Source organism: Protopterus annectens, chromosome 6.part0 (genome assembly GCF_019279795.1).
Source record: "Protopterus annectens isolate FY-2018-M chromosome 6.part0, PAN1.0, whole genome shotgun sequence".
Lineage (NCBI taxonomy): Eukaryota > Metazoa > Chordata > Ceratodontiformes > Protopteridae > Protopterus > Protopterus annectens.
Genome location: NC_056737.1, coordinates 1,557,927,169 through 1,557,951,052, shown reverse-complemented (window position 1 = coordinate 1,557,951,052; position 23,884 = coordinate 1,557,927,169). Strand labels below are relative to the sequence as shown.

General features: G+C 41.3%; 1 protein-coding gene across 1 annotated transcript in view; it reads right to left on the bottom strand.

The window, feature by feature from the left end:
- The window catches only part of LMLN (leishmanolysin like peptidase), a 2,253,233-nt gene that overhangs the window by 1,144,104 nt on the left and 1,085,245 nt on the right, over positions 1-23,884 (bottom strand). The window contains exon 7 of the mRNA XM_044073684.1: positions 6,757-6,874. Coding sequence (XP_043929619.1) covers positions 6,757-6,874 — 118 coding nt within the window. The remainder of the gene's footprint in view (positions 1-6,756; positions 6,875-23,884) is intronic.

Genomic DNA, 23,884 nt, shown 5'->3' with positions numbered 1-23,884 from the left:
GTACTCTAAAGTCTTGAGGATGCCCATTCTTAATTTCTTTGATCAAGAATTCTGGAGAAAACAAGTAATGAGGGGACAAAAGCTGAAAATCAAGGACACTTTCTTAAATATTACTCTAATTCACAAAAATGATCGCAACATTGAAGATTTAGATTATGATCCGGTCTCCAAGCATAACCTCTTTATAATATTTTTCAGACATGGATGTTAAGGGGTGCACCGTGAGAGCTTGAGAAGTGAAACTTGGCATCCAATATTATCATAAAATTCACATCATGATGAAAGTATAACACTAAATATCTGGGACGGGCCCACGACCATGTAAAGGAGGTGATCCAGACCCTCATCCTTCAGTCTGAGTCTGTGAGTTGGCCACAGATATCTCTGTATTGGCTTTGTTGAGACACTGCCCAGAAATGATGACAAAGCTTTGCAGTAATCCAGGCATCCAGCTATCTCAGTGAGATCGTTTCTTGGGTTCTGCATAAGGACTAAATCATTCATAAGTACAGACCTTACTATCCCACACATGGACTGCCCATAAATATACCGAAGGAACCTATTTAGGGGCTATACAGTCAAAAGAAAAAATAATTTGAAAATTGACAACCCTAGCAAGTGCCCTTGTACAAACTAAAGAGACTAGACAATAAACCATTACTTAAAGATATACTTGAGGAGGGGGGCTTCATTGCAAGATGATCACAGATTGGGAGGCTATCGTCAAAGAACTCACTCTAACCAAGTTGAAAACCTTCTCAAAGTCAACTAAAACCACCAGAGCAGGCTCAACTATCCCTTGCAGGCTTGACATAAAGGAGCACTGTCCTTAAGATATCCTCAATTTTCCAATTCAGTACAAACCCAGCCTGTGTGGAAAAGATAAATTTTGACAGAAGAGAGTTAATCTGCTGTGCTAGGACTTTAACATATATTCCACATTAATAAGAGAAACCAGGCAATGGTTTGCAACCAGTGACCACTAAGGAATCTTTCCTGGGTTTAGAGATAACAATTATAGTAGATGTACAGGAGAAAGTTAATCATCCTGCAAGTCTGGAAAGATCTAAAAATATTCAACAACCCATGGAAAATTTGATGCAAGGCTTTATACACTTACCCCATTCAGGTCACAGGCTTCTCCACAACGAATACCATCTATCACCTTGCACACCTCCACTTGAGAAATTGTAGAGAGAGCTCTACTCCACTTTTCCAGTGACAGAAGAGGGTTCACTTTGTCAAAGAATTCACTCATCTTACTCTCCCAATCAAGCAAAGGACTTCTAAGTAAAGTTGCTCACAGAAGTGACGAGACTCTTCATTAATTCATATTTCCCCAGTGAGCATAACTTGTCTGCTAGTCACCTTGACCCCTGTTATGGATATCTGATGCCTGTAAGCCTTGACCTTTTGTCCAAAAACTTAAGAGGCCTTTCACCATCAGGCCAGGCCCTCATTTTGGTTGTTTCTAAATAGAGCTGTGGGATTTTTCCAACCCAGTACATGCAACACTTGACGATTTGTCAATTTCAAATTTTAACCTGTTATGTGATATATTGAATATTGAGATATTTCATTTGGAACCCCATAAATAAAGGATATAACAGGAGCTCTTCAAAACAAAATAACTGTCTGGGACAGTTGGACCCATCAGCACACGGCTAATACAGGACTGCAGGTAAAATTTAAGATTACTGTCCACTATCATGCTTAATAATTTGCTGCGAGAAGTGACTTCAATTCCTGCATTATTAACAGAGATTTTTTTATTTTTTAATGAAAGAGAATTTGCAGAAAAAAAGAAGTATTTGGGGGGGTGGGGTCAGGACAGGGCGGGGTAGGACTGGGCAGAGCAGGGGGTTGACCCAAATGATGCAACAAAGACTCCAAAGCTGAAGGTCAGACTGAAGAAGGAGATATTGGAAGCAAACCAGATTGTGTGCTCACAGCCCCAGAGTGGGACAGAGCAGGCAAGCCTCTCAGCGGAACCTGGTCTCAAATAAACTTCAACCTCATCCTGTCCACCTCTGCTTCAGACACGCTTCGAGTGGACCGAACAGAGGAAGCCACCACCCTGGTCAGGAATGATGCTGAGGGGAGGCACAGGCAGGAGACCTGGTCTGAGAACTCTCCAGCTCCGGGGAGAAGCGAGGGGACAGGAGCCGAGGAGAACCCCAGGCTAGCTCGGGCCTAGACTTAGTGGGTGGTTCTGCCGAGGAAGACTGCTCAGGAGAGCTCTTCCTTGGTCGATCCCACTCCTTGTGTTTGACCCTTTGTCCATCCTCGGACTTTGGGTGGGAATTTGAGTCCCAGAAGCTGGGCAGAGGAAGAAACGGCCTTGGCGGGTGGAAGAAGTAAGGCCCTTCAAAATGAGCTAATTTCTGCTGTCGATAAGTGCGCGGCGGTTGAAGCCCGGGTAAATCAAACAGGAGGAATCTAGACGGAGAATCCCCAAACACACCGTGCATAAAGTGTGGGCATGAGATGGAGGAATCTTATGCCCACACTCCGTATACTGTTGAACCCTGGTTTTGGAGTCTCGGCCATGGGGACAAGAAAGAAATCCAGGCACGTGCGCACACACACACACACACACACACACACACACACACACACTAGGGTGCATTTATATATATATATATATATATATATATATATATATATATATATATATACATACACACACACATCTATATATATATATATATATATATATATATATATATATATATATATAATAATTTGTTTTTGCTTTTCTGTTCGCATACCCCATGATTTTATGAGGACTGGCAGGACAAAGAACCATGCAAAATTTAAAGCCTTAAACTCTAAGTGACAGCTCACTGCACTTTAATTCTGAGATTTTTACATTTTTTTCCAAACTGTGCCAATAGAAATAGAATATATTCACAAATCAGTACACAAATGGCAACTATCAGTTTCATGCTGCATCTGAAATGTCTGTTTGTAATTCTGAGTAACACAAATGTCAAACAGTTTAGGAAAAACATTCATAGGTAGTAAGATCAAGTTTACATCAGTTCATTTATAATACTATTAGTGTCTTTTTAGTGGTTCTGTGATTTTCTGTCGATGGTGTTCAACGATTGGATATACCAGCTTTCGCTGTTCCTCATTGTGAGTCAGCACTTTACAGAAGTCAGTTGGTAATTTGACTGCTCGTTCGGCACAGTCGTTAATAACTTGCAAAGCTGTAACAGTTTGTTTTGCATTGATAAAGTCAGGCATGTCACTCCATGCTGCAGTATCAGCTGTTAGGAAAGATGGGTTTATGTTGACAGCTGTGAACAGATTAATTGATCATTCTGTTGCAAAGTCAGATAAGGTCATGCCCTGGTAACAGCTTTTGCATGGACTCTTCTTAGATCTTTTTTACTGGGTGGCATTTTCAAGTCTTTAATAATGTGCTGTTTCTCTTCGTTCCACACATGATCTGAGAACAAGGACAGTTGTATGACATCTTCGCTCAAATACCAAAGGTGTCCCTTGAGCTTTCGCTAAGCAACTTGAGCCATCTGGTTGTCTATGTCTGTAAGCTACTCCAGTGTCTGCAACAGGCAAAGATCATGGTTTGTAATTAGAGTTTACTACTCAATCGTACCGATTTTGCTCCTGCATTACTCCATGTCATGATCACTTCTACTGTATACATACCTTTATTGTTATTGTTTTCCCCTCTACCATGTCATTCTGTGGAGCTTTTCTCTCTGGGCCTCCGCTGAAAAAGGACCTGTGTTCAGTCGGAATTTCCCAGTAAACAAATGTAAAAATAAATAAATAAATAAGTGTCAGTAGCTGAAATCCATGCCTTAAAGTACACTGTCACTGGGGAGAGGCAGATTCGACAAAAATCCTGAATTTCATGTGCAATTAATCTAAACTGCTTCCGGAAGGAGTAGATTTTAAGGCAGTATATGCCTTTTGCCATCCACCTGGCACAATGGTATGCACCAGGTGGACTGAAAGCAAATGCTTCACCTTGTGGTTTGTTATTGAGGACGAGCAGTGATAGCTTTAGAAATTCAAGGTAGTCATCACGAGGCTGTGTTTCACACGTCCGCTTGTCTTGCGGCAGTGCAACAACCTCACTTCACTTCTCAGCTAGCCAGTGTTTCTCACAGTTAAAAAGGCATCCATTACCTCCAGTTTCCTTAACCAATGGTGCGTATGCATTCAAGTCAAGAAGTTTCCAGTATTATTTAAATCTTCTAAAAACTATTTGTGGTCTTGAAGATGGGAAGAAAATGTCAAACACTGCCACAGAAATAATTTCTAAAATGTGATGTCTGCATGGTAAAAACAAGAGCTGTTTCTCAAATGCTCGCTTAATCACTGTGATGGCACCTGTCTGCACACCAGTATTGGCACTGGTAGTATCAAAGCACAAACTGGCTAGCCATTCTGGAACACCTGGCCAGCTATGCAATGTTTGTACCATTGCTTGTCCCATCAGCTCATCAGTGTTTGATAGAAGTTGGGGTATGTCCAGCAGTTTTTCAGTATTTCGACCTAACAACAACTGGCATGTAATCAGCAAATTCTCCATCACCTTGAGGGAACAGCTTCCCATCAAAATGTGCTACAAGGGGTGTTGATGGTTCTCAGCAATGGATTGTCATGCAGCTTGCCTTGCTCTGTGTATTGAACTTGTGGACATGATCATTTACGTCAACGCCAACCTCTCAAGCAGGTTATGATTAGCGACCCAATCATAATCCTCTAGGTTAGAATCTGTTATAACTATTTTAGGAATATGTTGTAATTAGTTTAAAATTTAGTTTAAATATTTAAAACTGAGTGTTTTGGTGATGGCACCATTTTCTGATTAAAATCAAAACTACAATTTGCCAATTTTTTTTTTATTCTACCTTGTTCAAATTTCACCTGTGCGTTTTGCTTTAGGTGCTTTTATGGGGTCTGCGTGCATACTTTTTGTCTGTGCAGTATGTGAAGTTTTCCTCTTTTAGTGTGACTAGTACACTAAGTTGCTGAAAGATGCATTTAGCACTTTCAGGATTTAGATGTTTTATCTGCAAGTATCACAAACCTTTATTAAAATATGTTGTTAGGATAAATGACTACAGAGATCCTGACTGACATAGAGGTGGCAGTAAAACAACAATAAAAAAGAGAAATACACACGTGGGAAGGAAAAATGTATACACATCGATACACACATTACACATATGACTGATGTGATTGGCACTCATGTGAGATCATAAATTAGTGAGATTCAGTGCAACAACTAAAACTGAGAATGAGAAAAAAAAATCAGCAGGAAAAGGGGTTCGCAGGGCTCTCTGTAGCCCTGATGTGGTGGCAGTGGGGTTGTACCCCTGCTGTTTACATATACCAGCTCTGAGATTGCTGCATCTGTGGGTAAGGAAAGATCCCTGAGAAATCACAATCTTGACCTTTCAGTACACATCACAGAACACGTGCATTACTGATAGTACATTAATTACAGTATCCATCACTAATGTCCTACACTTAAGTCTGGCACCAAGCATAAACAAACACACACACACACACACACACACACACACACACACACACACACACACACACACACACACACACACAGACACACACACACACACACACAGACACACACACACACACACAGACACAGACACACACACACAGACAGACACACAGACACAGACAGACACACAGACACACACAGACACACACAGACACACACAGACACACACACACAGTTTTGCTAATTATTTACAATTTTCTAGTTGCTGGAAGGAAAGTAATACGATTCCATCAAGACTAAATGCTTTAAAAAACAACAATTTGTTTTCTAACGAGGAAGAGCTAAATTCTGGTGATTTTAGCCATAAAGTATGTGGAAACAAACCCTCACCCTCAATTGCAACATTGTACAACCAAATCTCATTCAACATTAAGAGCTCATAGCCTAAGCACTTTACAATACAAACGTGAGAAACAGAAATCAACAAAATAAATTAAGCAAATTTTCAGATATGTATATAACAGCAGCATCATGCAATTCAACTGTAGCTGAATAAAATACCTAATAGGACCACCAAAGATAATTTAATTCCAAACTACTCAATGGGCCCCGATTCCAAGAGACTTGCTCTCAATGTAAGTGACTTACTTCAGTGTACTACACCAGAGTTAGTCACTTACACTGAGAACAGTTCTTTTGGAATCTGGCCCCTGGTATAAACCTACTTACAGATAAGCCTTACACTGACAAGTCTTTTGGAATCGGGACAGGCTTACACTGGAGTAAGCCATTTACACTGAGAGCAACTCTGAAATCTGGTCCAATGTGTCATACCATATTTCTAGCATAGGATGCTGTCTCACAGAGAAGGGACTTTTTGCATCAGAATTTATACTCCTGACTACAAGAAGGCAATTTTTTCTACTTTCAAAGAAAGGGTTTCACAAGTGCAAAAAAGAAAAACTGCCCTCATTCCCCACGTCCCAGTTAGAGGTAGTAACTTAAGTCATCAATGCAAAGAGAGAAAAAACATGTAATCCAGGGCAATAAATTACCAGATTTAATTTGTATTGGTTGCTTGTGCTAAAACAACACAGGGAAACCTGCATCATAATTCAACATCACTGCTAAAATATATTCTGTAGCCTTGTTAAATTACAATATGCCATCATAACAAAATCAGTGCTCAAAACCAATCTTGAAAATGTAAAAAAAAAAAAAAGTATGCATAAAAAAACAGTACTTACAACCACTCGTGGTGTCACAAGCAGGTATACATCATGATGTACCTTCTTGTTGCCTCTCACATCCCACAGTCTGACTGTCTTACGCACCACTCTGTCACTCCACTGATAAAGGCCAAGGCTGCAAAGAAAAATTGTTAAAAGACATTATGTTTTTCATAAGACATAAGCAAGCAAAAAAGCAAACATTTGGAGCACAAAAAAAACAAAAACAAAAGGGTAGCCTTTCAGATCAGCTACACAAGCATGTATGTAAATTTTTTTTAAGTTCCATTATTACATGTCAAGACATTAAAGGGAGAATAAATATCCAATAACTTTGCAGAATTAGTACATCAAATTCACCCATGTGGCCAGTAAAGAAGAAAGATGGTAGCTACAGATTAGTATTAGATTTAAGACTACTGAATATGTACACCACCTCAGCAGCACATATGGTGCCTGGTACACCTAAAATGGCAGTCAGATTAGATCCACTGAGCAAATGGTTTACAATTATTGAGTTGCTATGCCATTAGCGGAGTTCCCACATAAATGTTATGCTTTCACCTTCGAAGATGACATGTTTACCACTGAGGTTTTGTAAATTTTCCAGTACTATTTCATGAGATGTTAGCACAGATACTAAGACAAATTACGGTGATAAAGTGCTACAATACATAGACGATATCCTGATACAGAGACAGAAAAAGAGCATTTGCAGACACCATATAATGGTTTATCAGTCTTACAAAATGCTGTTTTTAAGGTCAATGCTAGTAAAACACAGTTAAAACAACAGAGAGTAAAATTTCTGGTGGAGAATGTACAGCCTCATGGTCAAACCCAAAGCAGAGAAAGAGTACAATCTATTTTAAACATGCCATTACCTACCACAATTCAAGATTTGCAAAACTTTTAGGGATTATGAATTATAATAGGGAATTTATAGAAGACTATGTGGTTTTGGCAGACCCTTTGTAAATGATGATTGCTACAAAGATACCCAGTACCACAAGTGTATTGTGGACAGAAAAAGGAAATAAGGCAGTAAAGACACTGAAACAGAAACTTGCATTAGATATTGAATTGGTTATGCCATCAACAAAATATCCTTTCTATTTCCAAGCAACGGCTGCAGATGACAGCATCTCTGTGGCCCTGCTCTAAAACAACCCACATACCTTACAGCAAGGCATTCAGACTAAGCTAAGAGCAATTAAATTTTCAGCAGAATGCTATCATAAGTAGAGAAGGGTTATCACCCCTATGTAAAGACTTTGTTAGCTATATAAAGTCCAGTTGTGTACACTTACCATAAATATAGATGTTGGAGTGTATTCACTGTTGCAGTCATCACATTTGGGTTATCTGCTTGCAGTAGCCATCAGTCGACCTGATTATCAAAGTCTTGGGTCCTGAGTCGGTTGCTGTCTCATCTTCCATGACGTCAGGTAGTTAGGGATATAAAGCATGCAGCCGACGCCATTACATCAGTTTTTCTTGCCCCAGATGTCAGGTGCCCCCATAATGGGAAGCAATTAAATATATACACAAGGTTATACCTCCAACAAAAAAGCAAATACACCAAAAAGCTTTTAAGCATAGTAAAGAGGGATAGAGCTATAGCCAAAATAAGTCAGGGGGCTGGAGGGAGGATAACCAGGACTGCAACAGTGAATACACTCGAACATCTACATTTATTAAGTGTACACAACTGTACTATGTTCTTCGTGTTTCACTGTAGCAGTCATCACACTTGGGTAGATTCCCAAAGCTAAGGATGGGAGGAGGAATTTAGATAGCATTAGGACCAGCTATAAGGCCCTGTAAGACTGCAGTGGCAAAACCAGCTCTGGATTTAGAGAAAACTGGCAAATGGTAATGCTTGGTGAAAGTATGTAAAGAACTCCAGGTAGCAGCTTCTAGGATGTCCCTGGTGGGGACACCACTGAGAAAGGCTGTAGAAGTAGATGCAGCCCTGGTTGAGTGTGGTCTTATCCCCTGCGGGGTAGGTTTCCCATGGTGCTTATAGCAGAAATGAATGCAATGGCTTATCCATTTAGAAATGGTTTGCTTTGAAATGGCCTTCCCCTCTGCCCCTGCAGCAAATATCACAAGCAGCTGTTCAGCTTTCCTGAGAGGTTTAGTCCTGTCCAAGTAAAATTTAAGTTGTCTGTGCACATCTAAGGAGTGCAGTATCCATTCCCCTTTGTTCTGTGGATTAAAAAAGAAGGTTGGCAAATGAATGGATTGATTTAGAGCCATTGAGACAGTTTACCATAGGGGGGTGTCTTGTTATTCCAGACTTGGAAGTGGAGGCCCCCCACTGCTTAGTTCTGTGAGTCCCCTGGGACTGAAACCTAGGGCTTTTGCTGTGTCTGGATTTGGCTTCAGAAGACCTGGAAGGGGCTGGAAAGGACCAATTCTTAGAAGGCCAGTGCCTACTAAATCTAGGAGGCTGAACTTGTAAAAAATTTTTAACAGTTTGCATAGATTTAGCTTTATCTTCTATCTTTTTAAGAACTTCTTCAGCCTTGTTGCCAAACAGGCGGTCCTGATTTAAAGGAGCATTCAACAATTTAGCTTTAACACGATCAGGCAAAGATTGCTCCTTAAGCCAAGCATGCCTTCTAAGCACCCTGCAAGAGGCCTCTAAAGAATCAAAACCACATTGCAAAGTATGTTTTCCAACTTGTTCAGCAGAATGCATTAAATCCTGTAAGTCTTTATTTTCCACACAGTCAGGAATCAACATCATTTTCTGTTTAAGCAGTCCAATAACAGGTTGCTGATATTTTAACATATGAAATTGGCAGTTTAAAGCTCTAATTGCCAAGGTTGCTGAAGTATAAACCTTTTTACCACATCTATCCAGCGCCCTGGAGTCTCTCTATCAGAAGGGGTACTATTTTTAGCAGTAGAAGCCTTAATGCCCTTGGGCCCCTGTGAAATCGTCTTTGGATCTGCAATAAGATTTTTGAAAAGGAACTTGTGGGACTCTGGGACCCTGTAGTATCTGTCAGGTTTACTGGGAGCAGGAGGCAGGGAATCAGGGGCCAAACTGGATTGCGAGAAAGCATCATCAGCAATGTCTAGTACAGGAGGAATAGCCAAAGGCCTATGCTGAGGTAGGAGAAGGAAATCTCTAAGCCTCTTTTTTGAATCAGAAAATTCCTGGCTTTCCCAGTGAAAATGCTCCCTTACAGTATGTAAGGTTTCCCCAAAAGAAAAATCCTCAGGAGGGGAAGCAGAGGGAATAGAGTCCTCTGCATCAGAATCCCATAAGTAGGTAAGGACAAAACCAGGTCATCAGAAGAGTCAGAAAAAACAGAATCCTGATCAGAAGATTCATAATCAAGCTCAGCCCTAGGCCTCTTAGAGGGGAGGGGTGGCTACCCCTGATTAGAGTTATTAGAGCTTCAGCCATTTTTATCATTTGTTTTTTAGGCATAGAGGCCTGACTATGTGGCCGGGGCGTTGGTTTTTTAGACATGGATCGAGATTTAGGCCTTAGTAATGAAGGAGGCATCGATTTAATATGCAAGTCCGTAGGCCTGAATACACCCTCAGAAGCTGGTGCCTGCACAGCGGCTCCGGACCCATCCAAGGTAGAGACATCCGTGGGTTTCATAGTTGAATTATCTCGCGGCATACCGGACTCCGAATGGGTCTCAGTAGAGGCCTGCAAATCAGAAGTAGCGGGTATCAGGGGCTGCAAAAGCGCATCACTAAGTACCAGCAAACTGGAGACTGGCTTAGGAGAAGCGTTGTCAGCAGTTTTGGACTTCAGCGGCCTGTCTCTGTCTTTATCTTTGTGTTTTTTCAGAATCCCGGCAGTCGGATGGCTAACCGACGTTTCTGGATAATTAAACCGAGAACCAAAATATTTAGAGGAAAAAATATACCGACGATGGATACTGCGGTGATTAAATAAAGCACAAAACCAGCAACAAGGTACGTCATGGTCAGGGCCTAGGCAAGGAATACAGTACGAATGAAAATCTTTATGAAGTATTTGCTTTCCACAAGTAATGCAATTATTAACTTTTACTGACATCGGTAAGGAGCAAGAAAAAGTTTCCCCAATGGGATACTTAGCTTTTAGTTGAAGACTTCAGTTCTGAAACTTGAAAATGAAAATTTTAGGAGTCGGCCGACCGGCACTTGCGAACTGCTTCTGCTTTGGGCACCGCACAGCAAGAAAGACTGATGTAATGGTGTCGGCTGCATGTTTTATACCCCTGACGTCATGGAAGATGGGACGGCAACCGACGCAGGACCCAAGACTTTGTTAATCAGGCCGACTGAGGGCAACCTGCAAGCTGATTACCCAAATGTAATGACTGCAACAGTGAAACATGAAGAACATCCACATTGCAAAGTATGTTTTCCAACTTTTTCAGGAGAATGCATTAAATCCTGTAAATCCTTATTTTCAGCACAGTCAGGAATCAACATCATTTTCTGTTTAAGCAATCCAATAATATGCTGCTGATACTTGAACATATGAAACTGGCAGTTTAAGGCCCTAATGGCTAAGGTTGCACAAGTGTATACCTTCTTATCCCATCTATCCAGCGCCCTGGAATCTCTATCAGAGGGGGTTGGATTTTTGGAAGTAGTAGCCTTAATGCCCTTGGGTCCCTGTGAAATGGTCTCAGGATCCGCAGTAGGATTTTTAAAAAGGAACTTGTGAGAGTCAGGAACCCTGTAATATCTATCAGGTTTTCTGGGAGCAGGAGGTAAGGAGTCGGGGACAAGCTAGACTCCAAAAAGGCATCATCAACAATGTCCAGTACAGGGGGGATAGCTAAAGGCCTGTGTTGGGGCAGGAGTAAGAAATTCCTAAGCCTCTTTTTTGAATCAGAGAAATCCTGGCTTTCAGAGCGAAAATGCTTCCTAAGAGTATGCAAGGTTTCGCCAAAAGAGAAATCCTCTGGAGGGGAAGCAGAGGGAATAAAGTCCTCTGCATCAGAATCTTCATAGGTAGATAAAGGTAAATCCTGGTCATCAGAGGGAAGCGAAATTTCAGAATCCTGATTGGAAGTATCATAAGCAAATTCAGTCCTAGGTCTCTTAGAGGGGGAAGGTTGCGTCGGTTTTCTAGGCATGGATCGAGTTTTAGGCCTTGAAGAAGAAGATGGCGTAAGTTTAATATGCAAGTCACTAGGCCTGAATACACCCTCAGAAGCCGGTGCCTGCACAGAGGCTCCGGACCCATCCAAGGTAGAGACATCCACAGGTTCCACAGTTGAAGCATCTCGCGGCATACCGGACTCTAAATGGGTCTCACTAGAGGCCTGCGAATCTGAATTAGAAAGTATTAGGGGCTGAGTACCGGCAAACTGGCGACTAGCTAAGGAGAAGCATCGTCTGCAGCTTCGGACCTAGGCAGCCTGTATCTGTCTTTATCTTTACGTTTTTTCGGAATGTCGGTAGTCGGGTGGCTTACCAAAGCCATATCTGGGTAATTGAACCTTGTAACACAATATTTAGAAGTGTAAATATACCGACGACGAATAGTTCGTTGTTTAAATAAGGCACAAAACCGACAGCAAGGTACGTTGTGGTCAGGGCCTAGCCAAGGAATACAGTACAAATGAAAATCTTTATGAGGTATTTGCTTTCCACAAGAAATACAATTATTGACTTTTACTGACATCGGTTTAGAGCAAGAAAAAGTTTCCCCAATGGGGTACTTAGCTTTAGTTGAAGACTTCGATTCTGAAACTCGAAAATGAATATTTCAGGAGTCGCCAACCGGCACTTGCGAATTACTTCTGCTTCAGGCACCGCATGGCAAGAAAGGCTGATGTAATGGCATCGGCTGCATGCTTTATACCCCTGACTACCTAACGTCATGGAAGATGAGACAGCAACCGAAGCAGGACCCAAGACTTTGATAATCAGGCCGACTGAGGGCTACTGCAAGCAGATAACCCAAATGTGATGACTGCAACAGTGAAACATGAAGAACATCAGGGAATTCAGCAGTCAGAATTCATTACACAATCCTTTCCAATAACAGTACACACACCACATCATATATTCAAGAAAGATGCCAAGCTGCAAATCAGACTACACTCTCTAAATTAATTATAGCTTTAGATCAGAATATATTTCAATAGAAGTTGGAGAAAAATATTACTTGTCTCAACAGCTGTTGTATGAGGGGACCCAGACATTAATGAAGAACAGATGGACAAAATTCCAAATTCACCTTTCTCAAATCAGTTCAGTGCAAATAGTAAATGTGTATATGTAGATGGTTCAGGATTTTATGAACACGGTACATATTATACAAGATTTGTGGTTCACACAAATGCAAAAAAACCAGATACCCACATAATTAAGCTGCCTGGGCATATCAGCCCAATTGGCTGAATTAGAGTCTGTTTTATAAGGAGACAAGTCAGTTGAACATTATTAGTGACAATTCTTTAGTAGTAACACTATATATTTAGAAATTTATGCCAGAAGGGTATTTACAGAGAGTAAAGGTAAACATTTACAGCATAAAGAGGCCCTAAGGGAATTAAATGATTTTGGGTGGAAAAACAGAACAAAGTGAGCATTTGCAAAGTAAAGACACATAAGGCAAAAGATAATAATCTTCATTTTCTTGGCAATTCCATAGCAGATGCAGCAGCAAAAAAGCTGCCAAAGTAGGAGTTCCTTTATGTCCAGACAAGTGTAAAGAAAACAGGGTAGAAAGTATTATAGATGTGAGCCAGGAAAGTTAATCAGATGAAGCAAATTTAATGAAGCTTCAGAGAATGCAGGGAGATACTGATGAAGTAGCAAAATGTGAGGCTGCTACTCCAGTTCATGTACAAGAGAGAGCAAGGGACATGTTTGCACTACATTCCAAAACTGTTTGCTAGGCAGTTAATTACGTACAACCACCAATTGCTGGCCCATTTAGGCTTCCAGAAAATTGGGCCTATCATAAAGCACACGTTTTGGAATTCTCAGCTAAAAAGGCTGTACAAGGAAACACAGGAGGAATGCATAATATGTTTGTGGACAAACTTTACGTTACAGAATCCTCAGTTACAGAGTACCAGTCTCAGAGGGAACATGGTACAGTATACAGATATACTTTGCAGGTCCGTTACCCCCCATCGAATGGGGTTACTGCTACTTATTAGTAGTTGTAGACACATTCACTAAGTGGGTTCATAGGTTGGTACTAGGCCATCGGCCGTGGGGCCTATATAAGCCTAACCAAAAAGGTTCCCTGGCTTTCGCCACACAGGAAAATTATTTTCCTGTGCCCCTGTCAAGCAATGCTGCAGAAGTGATCTCCAGGGTGAATTTTCTATTTCCCATCCAGTCGTCATGATTTTTCTTAAAGAGGGCCAATGAGGAGCTTTGCTTGACATGAATGGGTAGTTTGTTCCAGAGTATGGGAAGTCTCTGGGACAGGTATCTATCCCTCCAGCATGTTCCGTTTATTGTGGTGACAAGGTTTACGTCCCTGGAGCGTGTGGTTGGGAGGGATTGGGTTTTCTTTAAGTGTAGCATGTCCAACAGCTCTGGGTTTGACATAGCTTGGTATGTTAGGCAGAGATCGCCTCTGAGTAGGCGATATGTGACAGAGTAGAGCTGGAGTTTTTTGAGACAGTCTGCATACGGCATCTGTTTGAGGTCGGTAATTCTCTTAGTGAGGTATTTCTGTGGCCTTTCCAATTGCTGTAGGTGTCTTGTGAGACACATGCCAAACGGGACACTGTACTCTATAATGAGTCTGATGAGGGATGAGTAGAGAGGAGCAATGACCTCTTTTTTTCTAGGGGAGAACTCTTTTGTGATGAGGTGTACCACGTAGAAGGATTTCCTGACTACTGTGGTGATGTGGTTATCAAAGGAGAGACTACTGTCCACCTGTGTCCTGAGGTCTCTTACCACACTTTCAGTGTTTAGTGAGCTACCGCCTATGTGGTAGTTCATGGGTACTGAGTTTTTCCCAGAGGGGATGACAATGCACTTCTTGGCATTGAGCTTGAGGCCATGACTTTGACACCAAGCATTTGTCTCTGTAAGGCCCTTTTATAGAATGTCTACATCATTACATGATTCTATTATGGCTCCCAGTTGCAGACATCTGCGAACTTTGTTAGCCAAAGATCTTCTGTGTTGGCCTGCACTTCAGAGAAGTAGATGCCGAACAGGAGAGGACCCAGGATCGAACCCTGTGGTACTCCACTCATCACTGATCTGAAGTTGGGCTTAGAGTCGGCTACTTTTACTATGTGGGTTCAGTCAGTGAGCCAGTTGGCCACCCATCTTGTGACATAAGGATTTACGCCCAGTTTAGTGAGTTTATCTATAATTCCAATGTGGGGGGATGGTATCGAAAGCCTTGGCTAGGTCAAGATAGGCTGTGTGCGCTACCTTGCCCTCATCTATGGCTCTAGTGACTGCTTCAAAGAAGTCAATCAGGTTTAGTAGACATGATCTACCTTTTACATACCCAAATTGAGTAGGGTACAGGGTTTGGAGGTTACCCATGTCTTTGTTTATAAGCTCCAAGATGATACGTTACATGGCCTTGCAGACCAGGCTCACCAGTCTAATGGGGTGGTAGTTTCTGGGATTTGTGGTGGAACCACCTTTGTGAAGTGGGATAACCGTCACTGTGCGCCATTCAGTAGACACATAGCCTGAGGTGAGGCTATGATTGAACATGGTACTTAGGTGGGGTGCCAGTTCGTTCTGTAGTTCGTGCAGTACGCAGCCTGGGATGTTGTCTGGTCCCATGGATGCTGTGTTCTTGGCTTTGGAGAGTGCGGTCTTTACTTGTTCATCTGTGATTACATGGGCTTTACATTCTTCCAGTATTAAGATGGGCCCTTTGGCAGGTGAGAGGGGGGTAAAGTTAGCACTGAACCTATCTGCCAGGATGTTGGCAATATCAGTTGGTTCTGTATATTTAGTGCCATTGTGCTGTAGCTCAGAGCAGATCTGAGTGTTGCCATTGAGATTCTTGACATAGCTGTAGAATGCTTTGTGGTTATCTTTGGAATCAGTGGCAATTTTATTTTCATAACTGGCTTTGGAGCATTTTATGAGGGATCTCAGCTTCTTGCTTTTACTCTTTTTTACAACAGTTTCTTCCTTCTGTTGTAGAGCTTGTTTATGGCAGGGGGCCAACAGATTGGTTTCCTTTTTTTTTTTTTTTTTTTTAGAGGATAGCATCTTGGTTCTGTTGGGTATGGCACAATCCATGCACTTGTGTATGTGCTTATACAGTTCATTTGTGTAAGATTCAGTAGTCATACCTCTATTTTCCATCTGCATGGGTGTCGTGAAGTTTGCCACTTCTGTCTTAAGAAGCATGACGTTGGCTTTGGAGTAGTTTTTGACAGTGGTTCCCTTAATGGGGGGGTGAGGGTGGGATATGGATGTTGAGGGTGATTAGCTTGTGGTTGGATCTGACCAGCGAGGAGCTGACCTCTGGCATGGAACACCAGTTACCCATACTGGTAATGACCAAGTACAGGATATTGCTTGGGGGTGTGGACAAGCTGATCCAAGATGTTGGAATTTATGAAATCCAGAAAATGTTGAGCAAATGAGTTGGTACATAAGTAGTTTTCCCAGTTGATGGTGGGGTAGTTGAAATCGCCCATAATTAAGGTATTGGGCTGTACCTTAATATTTTCCAGTATCTTAAGCAGTTAAGAGTGGGAATCCTGGAGCATGGTGGGGTATCTGTTAGAAGCTACAACCTGGATTGCAGTCTTGCCCAGTGTTAGTTGCACTTGGATCATTTTGGATGCATTATGTTGAGCAACTAGCCTGGAGGTGTGGATATCCTTAATGAATATGGACACCCCTCCGCCTTTAGTGTTTTGGTCCAGGTTAGGTGGCCGAATGGTGTGGTATGAATTATAGCCTGGTAATGCAGGGGTGCTCTCTGAAGTCTTGTACCAAGTCTCTGCCACTGCACAGATGTCGATGTTCTTGATTTTAAGGAGTACCTCGAATGAGTGCATTCTGATGTTTAGACTTCTAGCAATGAGTAGCATTACCCTCAGAGTTTGCTTGCTTGTACCTGTTACGGTGGTGAATTTAGCATTTGAACCGTGCCTAAAAAAGGCACTATAGGGGTGGCAAGAGCCTTAGCCAGTATCCAGAATCCCAGGGGGGGACAGGTGCAGGCCATCTCTGGCAAAGCATTGGGGTCTGCCAACCATGTCGTCCCAGGCAGACAGATACTGGCTATTCCCACCAAGGATATGACAGCAGAAACTACAGCATTTCCATTTCAGAATAACATTTTTTCACATTGGGGTGGACACAGATCACTGAGTCTGATAATGTTATTCAACTCACAAGTCAGGTCATGAAGGAAGTGCACAATTTGTTAAGAATATAGCAAAGATTTCATGTTCCATATCACTGACAGTCTAATTGAATGGTAGAAAGAATGAATAGAACCATTAAGAAAAGACTTACTAAAAAGCCTGCATAGATTAAGAACTTAACTGGGTCATTTCTATGACAGCTATTCTGCATGGAATAAGGACATCACCCAATGTTAAGGCAGGAATTTCAGGGATAAAAATGCCAATGAGTTTTTTATTTGATCCATCATCTGAGCCACAGCCTTCTCACGTCACTATAACACATCTCAAGGTATGGTTACAGACTCCATAACAAGTATAAGTTTACTCCATGGCAGATGGAATGTACAATATGTTAGGGGAAACAGCTGATGCTGTACAACTAAAGCAGGGTCAACAAGTTATGCTGAAACAATTTGTGTCTGGATATTGTTTTGCTTCAAACTGGGAAGGACCATACACTATAATTAAGCAGGTAAGGTGTATTAAATTAAGAGAAGTGACAAGAATCATAGGGACAGGAAATATAAAACTGTGTGTGTTGCTCAACTAAAGCTTACTAAGATATAGAGGTAACCCAAAGAAATTGATACTGATTTTTTGTGCTTTAAAGATATTACTCACTACGGTGAGGCACATTGCTACTTCTGGATTTGACAAACTATTTCAAAATGCATGTTTTTTACTACAGTCACGAGTTATTACATCAGCTACCTAGCCTTGCAGAGGAGATGGGTGGGTGGGGGGTAATGGACAGCCTAATTGCACGAGGGACACATCAAGGACCCTTTGGACATTAAGGCAGCTCTTCCAATACCACAGCAGTGACTTGGGAAGACCGAGTAAGGCTTACTCTATTGTTTATTTTGACATTATCTTCGCTTGCCTTAACTGTTTTGCAAGGTCTGGGATGTTCAATTCACATATTATGTCAACTGGTTTACAAGAGATACATCACAGATGAAGACTACAAGTGACTGCGAAGCAGTTTATGTACCAGTTAATGAAACGCTCACAGCTTACCATTTTTTTAATTCTTCTCTATATAAGAGTATCAATGGTATAGAAATAGACTGTTTAGATGGAATGCAGTTAACGTTACAGATTTTTCAGTAGATGAACAATATGCTAAACAAATTTATGTGGATTTGTCTCAAATACCTGAAAGCATATTTTCTTTAGGATTGATACAAGTGCACGAGGCAGACGCAGGTAGGTATTCATGCAGAGTAGTGATAGCACAACATGAAGTGTTACAAGTTACAGTCCATTGCTTAGCAAAAAGGGAAGCGCTGAAACTGGAGAACTGGTACTACATCTTACAACACATTCGCCAAACTTCAGTTTACCTATGCACATGCTTTTAATCTGTTTCAATGCTGAGATATGTGTCCACATGCCAGTAGCAGGGAAAGGGATTCCTCTAGTGTCAGTCTCAGTCTTCAAGATACAGCCGTCATGTTTGAGAGGTTACATAATCAGAAAGAAAATGGGCTAAACAGTACAATTTGTTGAAGAAATCAATATTAATAACATTCAGTATTTAAATCTGTGGACATAAGGAGTAGGTTTGATCTGTTATAGGACAGAGATATCACACTATAAGAAGACATCAGTCTGGAAGGTGGAAAATATAGGCAATAGTCAGTGTAATTTTACTATTAGATCACACAGAAATCAAAGGAGAATATGCAGGACCATCAGTTCATACCCTGATCAATCTGACTAGAGCTCCACAGAAACAAATTGATACAGTCTATGTTATTTCCTTTATGTTAATTCTGGAACAGCAGGGCTGCCATAGTAATTATGCCTGAAACACATGCATTGTGTGTGTGGGAAAAGGGCTTACAAATGCTACATCAGAATTTGGATTTAAGGGCACTAAAGGTTATGCATCTAGGAGATGGGGTAACTGCTGAAGGAGTCATATTTCCTGCATATGGAGCTGATCAGAATGGAATGTTGTAGTTATACACCACATAAAAGTGAAGCTATCAAGACGGGTTTGCAGATTATGAGTGCGGTGATGGTCAAGGTGCAGGACTTTGGTGACATCATGGACAGGCTGGATTAAAAGCTTATTTACTGGCTGGGGGGAGGGCACTGTTTTAAAATACCTTCTGGTAGTTACATTAATTTTGGTAGTATTAGTCATTATAGTACCGTTTTGCAGACTGTGCATTACAAAACCTTTAATGAGAAGTGGCACAAAGCCCAAATATTCAAACCATGTTTCAGTAGTTTTAAAAAGAATATAATGCATTTGTGAGATAGCTACAAAAATACATTCCTGTTCAGGGACCACAGGGAAAGCTGCAAGATTGAAGCTCTTTACTTAAAAGTAGTTGTTAGACAAAGCAGAATAAATATAGTGGAAAAGACCTAAAAATATAAAGTCAGACCCGAGTTTATACATACTGTCTCAGTAAAAAGGTTTAGATAATCTTCAGGCTAAGCATGAGATATGCAGGAATAACAGCTCTCAAAGGAAAACTAAGTGATTTTTCTCAAGAGAATGCTATGTGCTTTCTTGATGGAATATGAAGACTTTACAGAGATAGAGAACTACAGAGATAGTTAGCCCCCTGAAATAATAAATATTGTTTGGATGGTACAAGGCCTAGGAATCAAGGCTGAAGGGGTAGATACAGCTACTAGAGGAAAATTACTGAGCAAGTAATATATACGTTTCAAAACTGAGCACTCCAGTTAAATTTTGGTTCAGCGCTTGTTCAGATATCTTCGTACCTTCAGTTATTTGACATATTATGTTGCTACATATCAGTTTAAGTGCGCTGTTGTGACATTTACATATCCTGCTATTATACTTTAGATTATTTTGTAGTAATATAGTGAGCAGTAAAGTTATCAGCAATCCAGTGGAAGAGAACTCTGATATTTTACAGATATTTTAAAAAGTGAGTTATGAAGTCATGCATTACATACAAAATATATATTACTTTTTTTGAATAATGGCTCTCTGTTGCTGTCTATTTAGTTTGCAATGAATAAACACCCACAAAAAGCTCCTCAAGAACGGTCACTGTGACAGTAAATCATAACAAGTAGCGCTCTTTTCACTTATCTTTCTTCTTCTCAGTCATCTTTCAAGCCAACAGCACTGAAGAGCAGCTGTGGTCTTCCAACCATAGTCTGTACATAACTGTTAGTGTGCCAGACCATCATATACATATGCAGCACTGAAAGTGGAATTCTTAAGGTCTTCTAACCATTACAGCAATCATAGGATCTACAGTGTAAATACCTACTGGTGATAAAACATAAAATATTATCACGTCAAAAAATGTAGTAGTATAAACAAAGTATAATAATCATACATATCCTCTTGAAGGCAAGGAGAAAGGAATATTTACCGCTGCAGTGATCTCCTCTCACACACAAATGCAATATCACTTTCAGAAGGGGTCACTGCAACAGCAAGTCATTCCATTTAGGCAGATTCCCAAACAATGCAAAATTTAATCAGGAGCAGGAAAAATTAAAATGTTTCACAATACAATGTGCAACCTTACAAGACGATGACGCTCTGGTATGTGAGTATTATGCAATATTGTTTTCTACAGTAAGAAGTAAAGTAGTGGGAGAACTTATCTACTAAAGATTTCAAAATCTTTTCTAAAGATAGTAAAGAAATTGAAATAGTGAAAACAGCTAAATTGCTAGGCATGACAATAGATGAAAAGCTCACTTTTGAGCCATATATTCTCAACGCAATAAAGAAAACACACTTTAAATTAGGCAAACATAATCATCACAAACTCTACCTGGACAACCCCACCAAAACAAAAAGTAAAGTTGTGTACCTACCATAAATGTAGATGTTCGAGTGTTATTCACTGTTGCAGTCATTACACTTGGGTTATCCTGCTGGCAGGCTACCCGCAGTCGGCCTGAATTCCAAAGTCCTGGTCCGGCGTCGGTTGCTGTCGCCTCTTCCCTGACGTCAGTGCGCCAGGGGTATATAAGATGAAGCCGACGCCATTTTCTTTAGTTTTTCTTGCCCCAGACGTCAGGTGCCCCCAAAAGGGTAGGCTAAAAAATCTGCTTATAAAAAAGCATGCACTAACATAAACCTTACCTTCATCTACAAGCAAATACACCACATAGGTTGTATGGAATAGAGAGGTACAGATAAGTCACAGCAAAGAAAGGGGGATGGTGGGTGGGTAACCTGGACTGCAACAGTGAATACACTCGAACATCTACATTTCTGGTAGGTACACAACTGTACTATGTTCATCGTATTTCACTGTTGCAGTCATTACACTTGGGAAAGCTGAGGTTGAGTGGCTGGGTCTAAACAGAATTAGGAGTGGCTATGAGGCCCTGCAGAACTACAGTGGCAAAGCCTGCTCTGGATTTAGAGTAAAGCGGTAAATGGTAGTGCTTTGTAAAAGTGTGCACTGAAGTCCAAGTTGCAGCCTCCAAAATATCCTTGGTTGGTACTCCTCTGAGGAAGGCTGCTGAAGTGGCTGCTGCTCTGGTTGAATGTGGCCTAATGCCCTTAGACACTGATTTGCCATATTGTTTATAGCAGAAACGAATGCAGTGGCCTATCCATTTTGAAACTGTCTGCTTTGAGATAGCCTTTCCTTGTGATCCTGCAGCATATGCCACTAAAAGTTGCTAAGTCTTTCTGAAAGCTTTAGTTTTGTCCAAGTAGAAGCATAGCTGCCTGTGTATGTCCAAATAATGCAGAAGTCTCTCCGCTTTATTCTGTGGGTTTGGATAAAAAGTAGGCAAATGAATGGTTTGATTAAGAGCCACACTGGACACTACCTTAGGCATAAATGTTGAGTTCGTCCTTACAGAAACCCTGTCCGGATGGAAAATAATAAAAGGTTCCACAGCCATTATTAATGCCAGTAACTCTGAGAATCTTCTTGCTGAAGTTATTGCTAGGAGCAGAGCTGTTTTCCATGATAAGAATTTTATCTCGGCTGTATTGGCTGGCTCAAAAAGAGGCAGTGTGAGTTTTTCTGAAACAAAATTGAGTTCCCATGTAGGTATCGGTGCTCTCCTTGGTGGTCTTAAGTTTTTGGCCCCTCTGAGGTACTGCCTTAGCAGTGGATGTGAAAAAAATAGGTGGTTCCGTATTGTAATGAGCTGAAATGGCAGAGGCATGGATCTTAATTGATGAGAAGGATAGGCCTTTGTCCAGCATCTCAGTTAGGTACTGTAAAATCTGAGGGATATTTTGTACAGATGTGACAATTCCTTGTGCCTAGTTCCAAGAACATAATCTTTTCCATTTTTCTGCATAAGATTTTCTGGTACTGGGCCTACTGGCCTCCAAAATAACATCCATCACTGCTTTAGAGAGAGTTGTGTTTTGAATGGTTACATTATCCGCCATGCTGCCAGATTTAGGGTCCTGAGTTGGCTGTGCAGAATCTGATTATTTCGCTGGGTCAGTAAGTGAGGAATTAGAGGCAATGTCCAGGCTGGGCCTTGAGACAAACTTTTTAGGATTGGGTACCAGTGCTGGCGTGGCCAGTCTGGGGCAATCAGAATCATTATTGGCTTCTCTTGTCTGACCTTTAGGAGCAGCTTGGGGAGGAGAGGCAGAGGAGGAAAGTCATATACAGTTAGACTTTTCCAGCTGAATGACAGAGCATCCACCTTCCACGCTTGCTTGTGATAAGTCCTTGTGCAGAATTTCTGTAGCTGGCAGTTGTGAGGGGAGGCAAATAGATCTATGTCTGGGCATCCCCATTCCTTTGTTATCAGGCTGAAGCCTTGTGGATCCAGTTTCCACTCGTGGGGATCCGTGAGGTTTCTGCTTAGTTCGTCTGCCAGAGTATTGTTCTTTCCTGGCAGGAACTGTGCTTGCAGGTGTACTTGATAAGTCAATGCTGTGTCCCACAAAGTCATGGCTTGTCTGCAGAGGGGGTAGGAATGTGTGCCTCCCTGCTTGTTTATGTACCACATGACTGTAGTATTGTCCGTCCTTATCAGTAGTTGTCCTGGATGGAGTAGATCCTTGAAAGCTGTCAGGGCATTCTGAACAGCTAGCATCTCTTTTTGATTGATATGTAGATGCATTTGGCTTGTGGACCATGTGCCCTGAATACATTTTCCTGCCATGTGTGCTCCCCAGGCATAATCTGATGCATCTGTTGTTATTGACTGTCTGGCTGTGGGTAGAGTGAATGGCTGTTCCTTGTTGAGGTGACAGGCATGTGCCCATCGAAACTCCTGTTGCAGGCAAGGAATGAGGGTAATTAATGCTTCCAGGCTTTGGTAATGTTGAGTCCAGACACTCTTTAGGTACCATTGAAGTTTCCTCATATGCAGTCTGGCATATGGAATTAGCAGAATGCAGGATGCCATGAAGCCCAAAGCCTGCAGAATTTTTCTTGCAGATAACTGGGTCTTTGTTGCCAACATTCTGAAGTAAGAGGTTAGTTGCCTTTGTTTGTCTGGAGTGAGATAAGTCATCTAGGCAGCTGTATTTAAGCTTGCACCCAGGAATATTATCTCTTGAGAGGGTACTAGTTTTGATTTCTTTTCGTTTACTGTGTACATTAGGCAAATTAATAATCTTTTTACGAACGCCAGATGCTTTAGTAGTGTGCCCTTGTTCTTTGCTTGTATAAGACAGTCGTCCAAGTAAGGATATATTTGAATTCCTCTTTGTCTGCAAAATGCAATTACTGCTGCCAGGCATTTTGTGAAGACCCTGGGAGCAGTAGATAAGCCAAAGGGCAGTGCCAAGAATTGGTAGTGCATTGAGCCAGCTATGAATCTGAGGTATCTTCTGCGAGATTGTC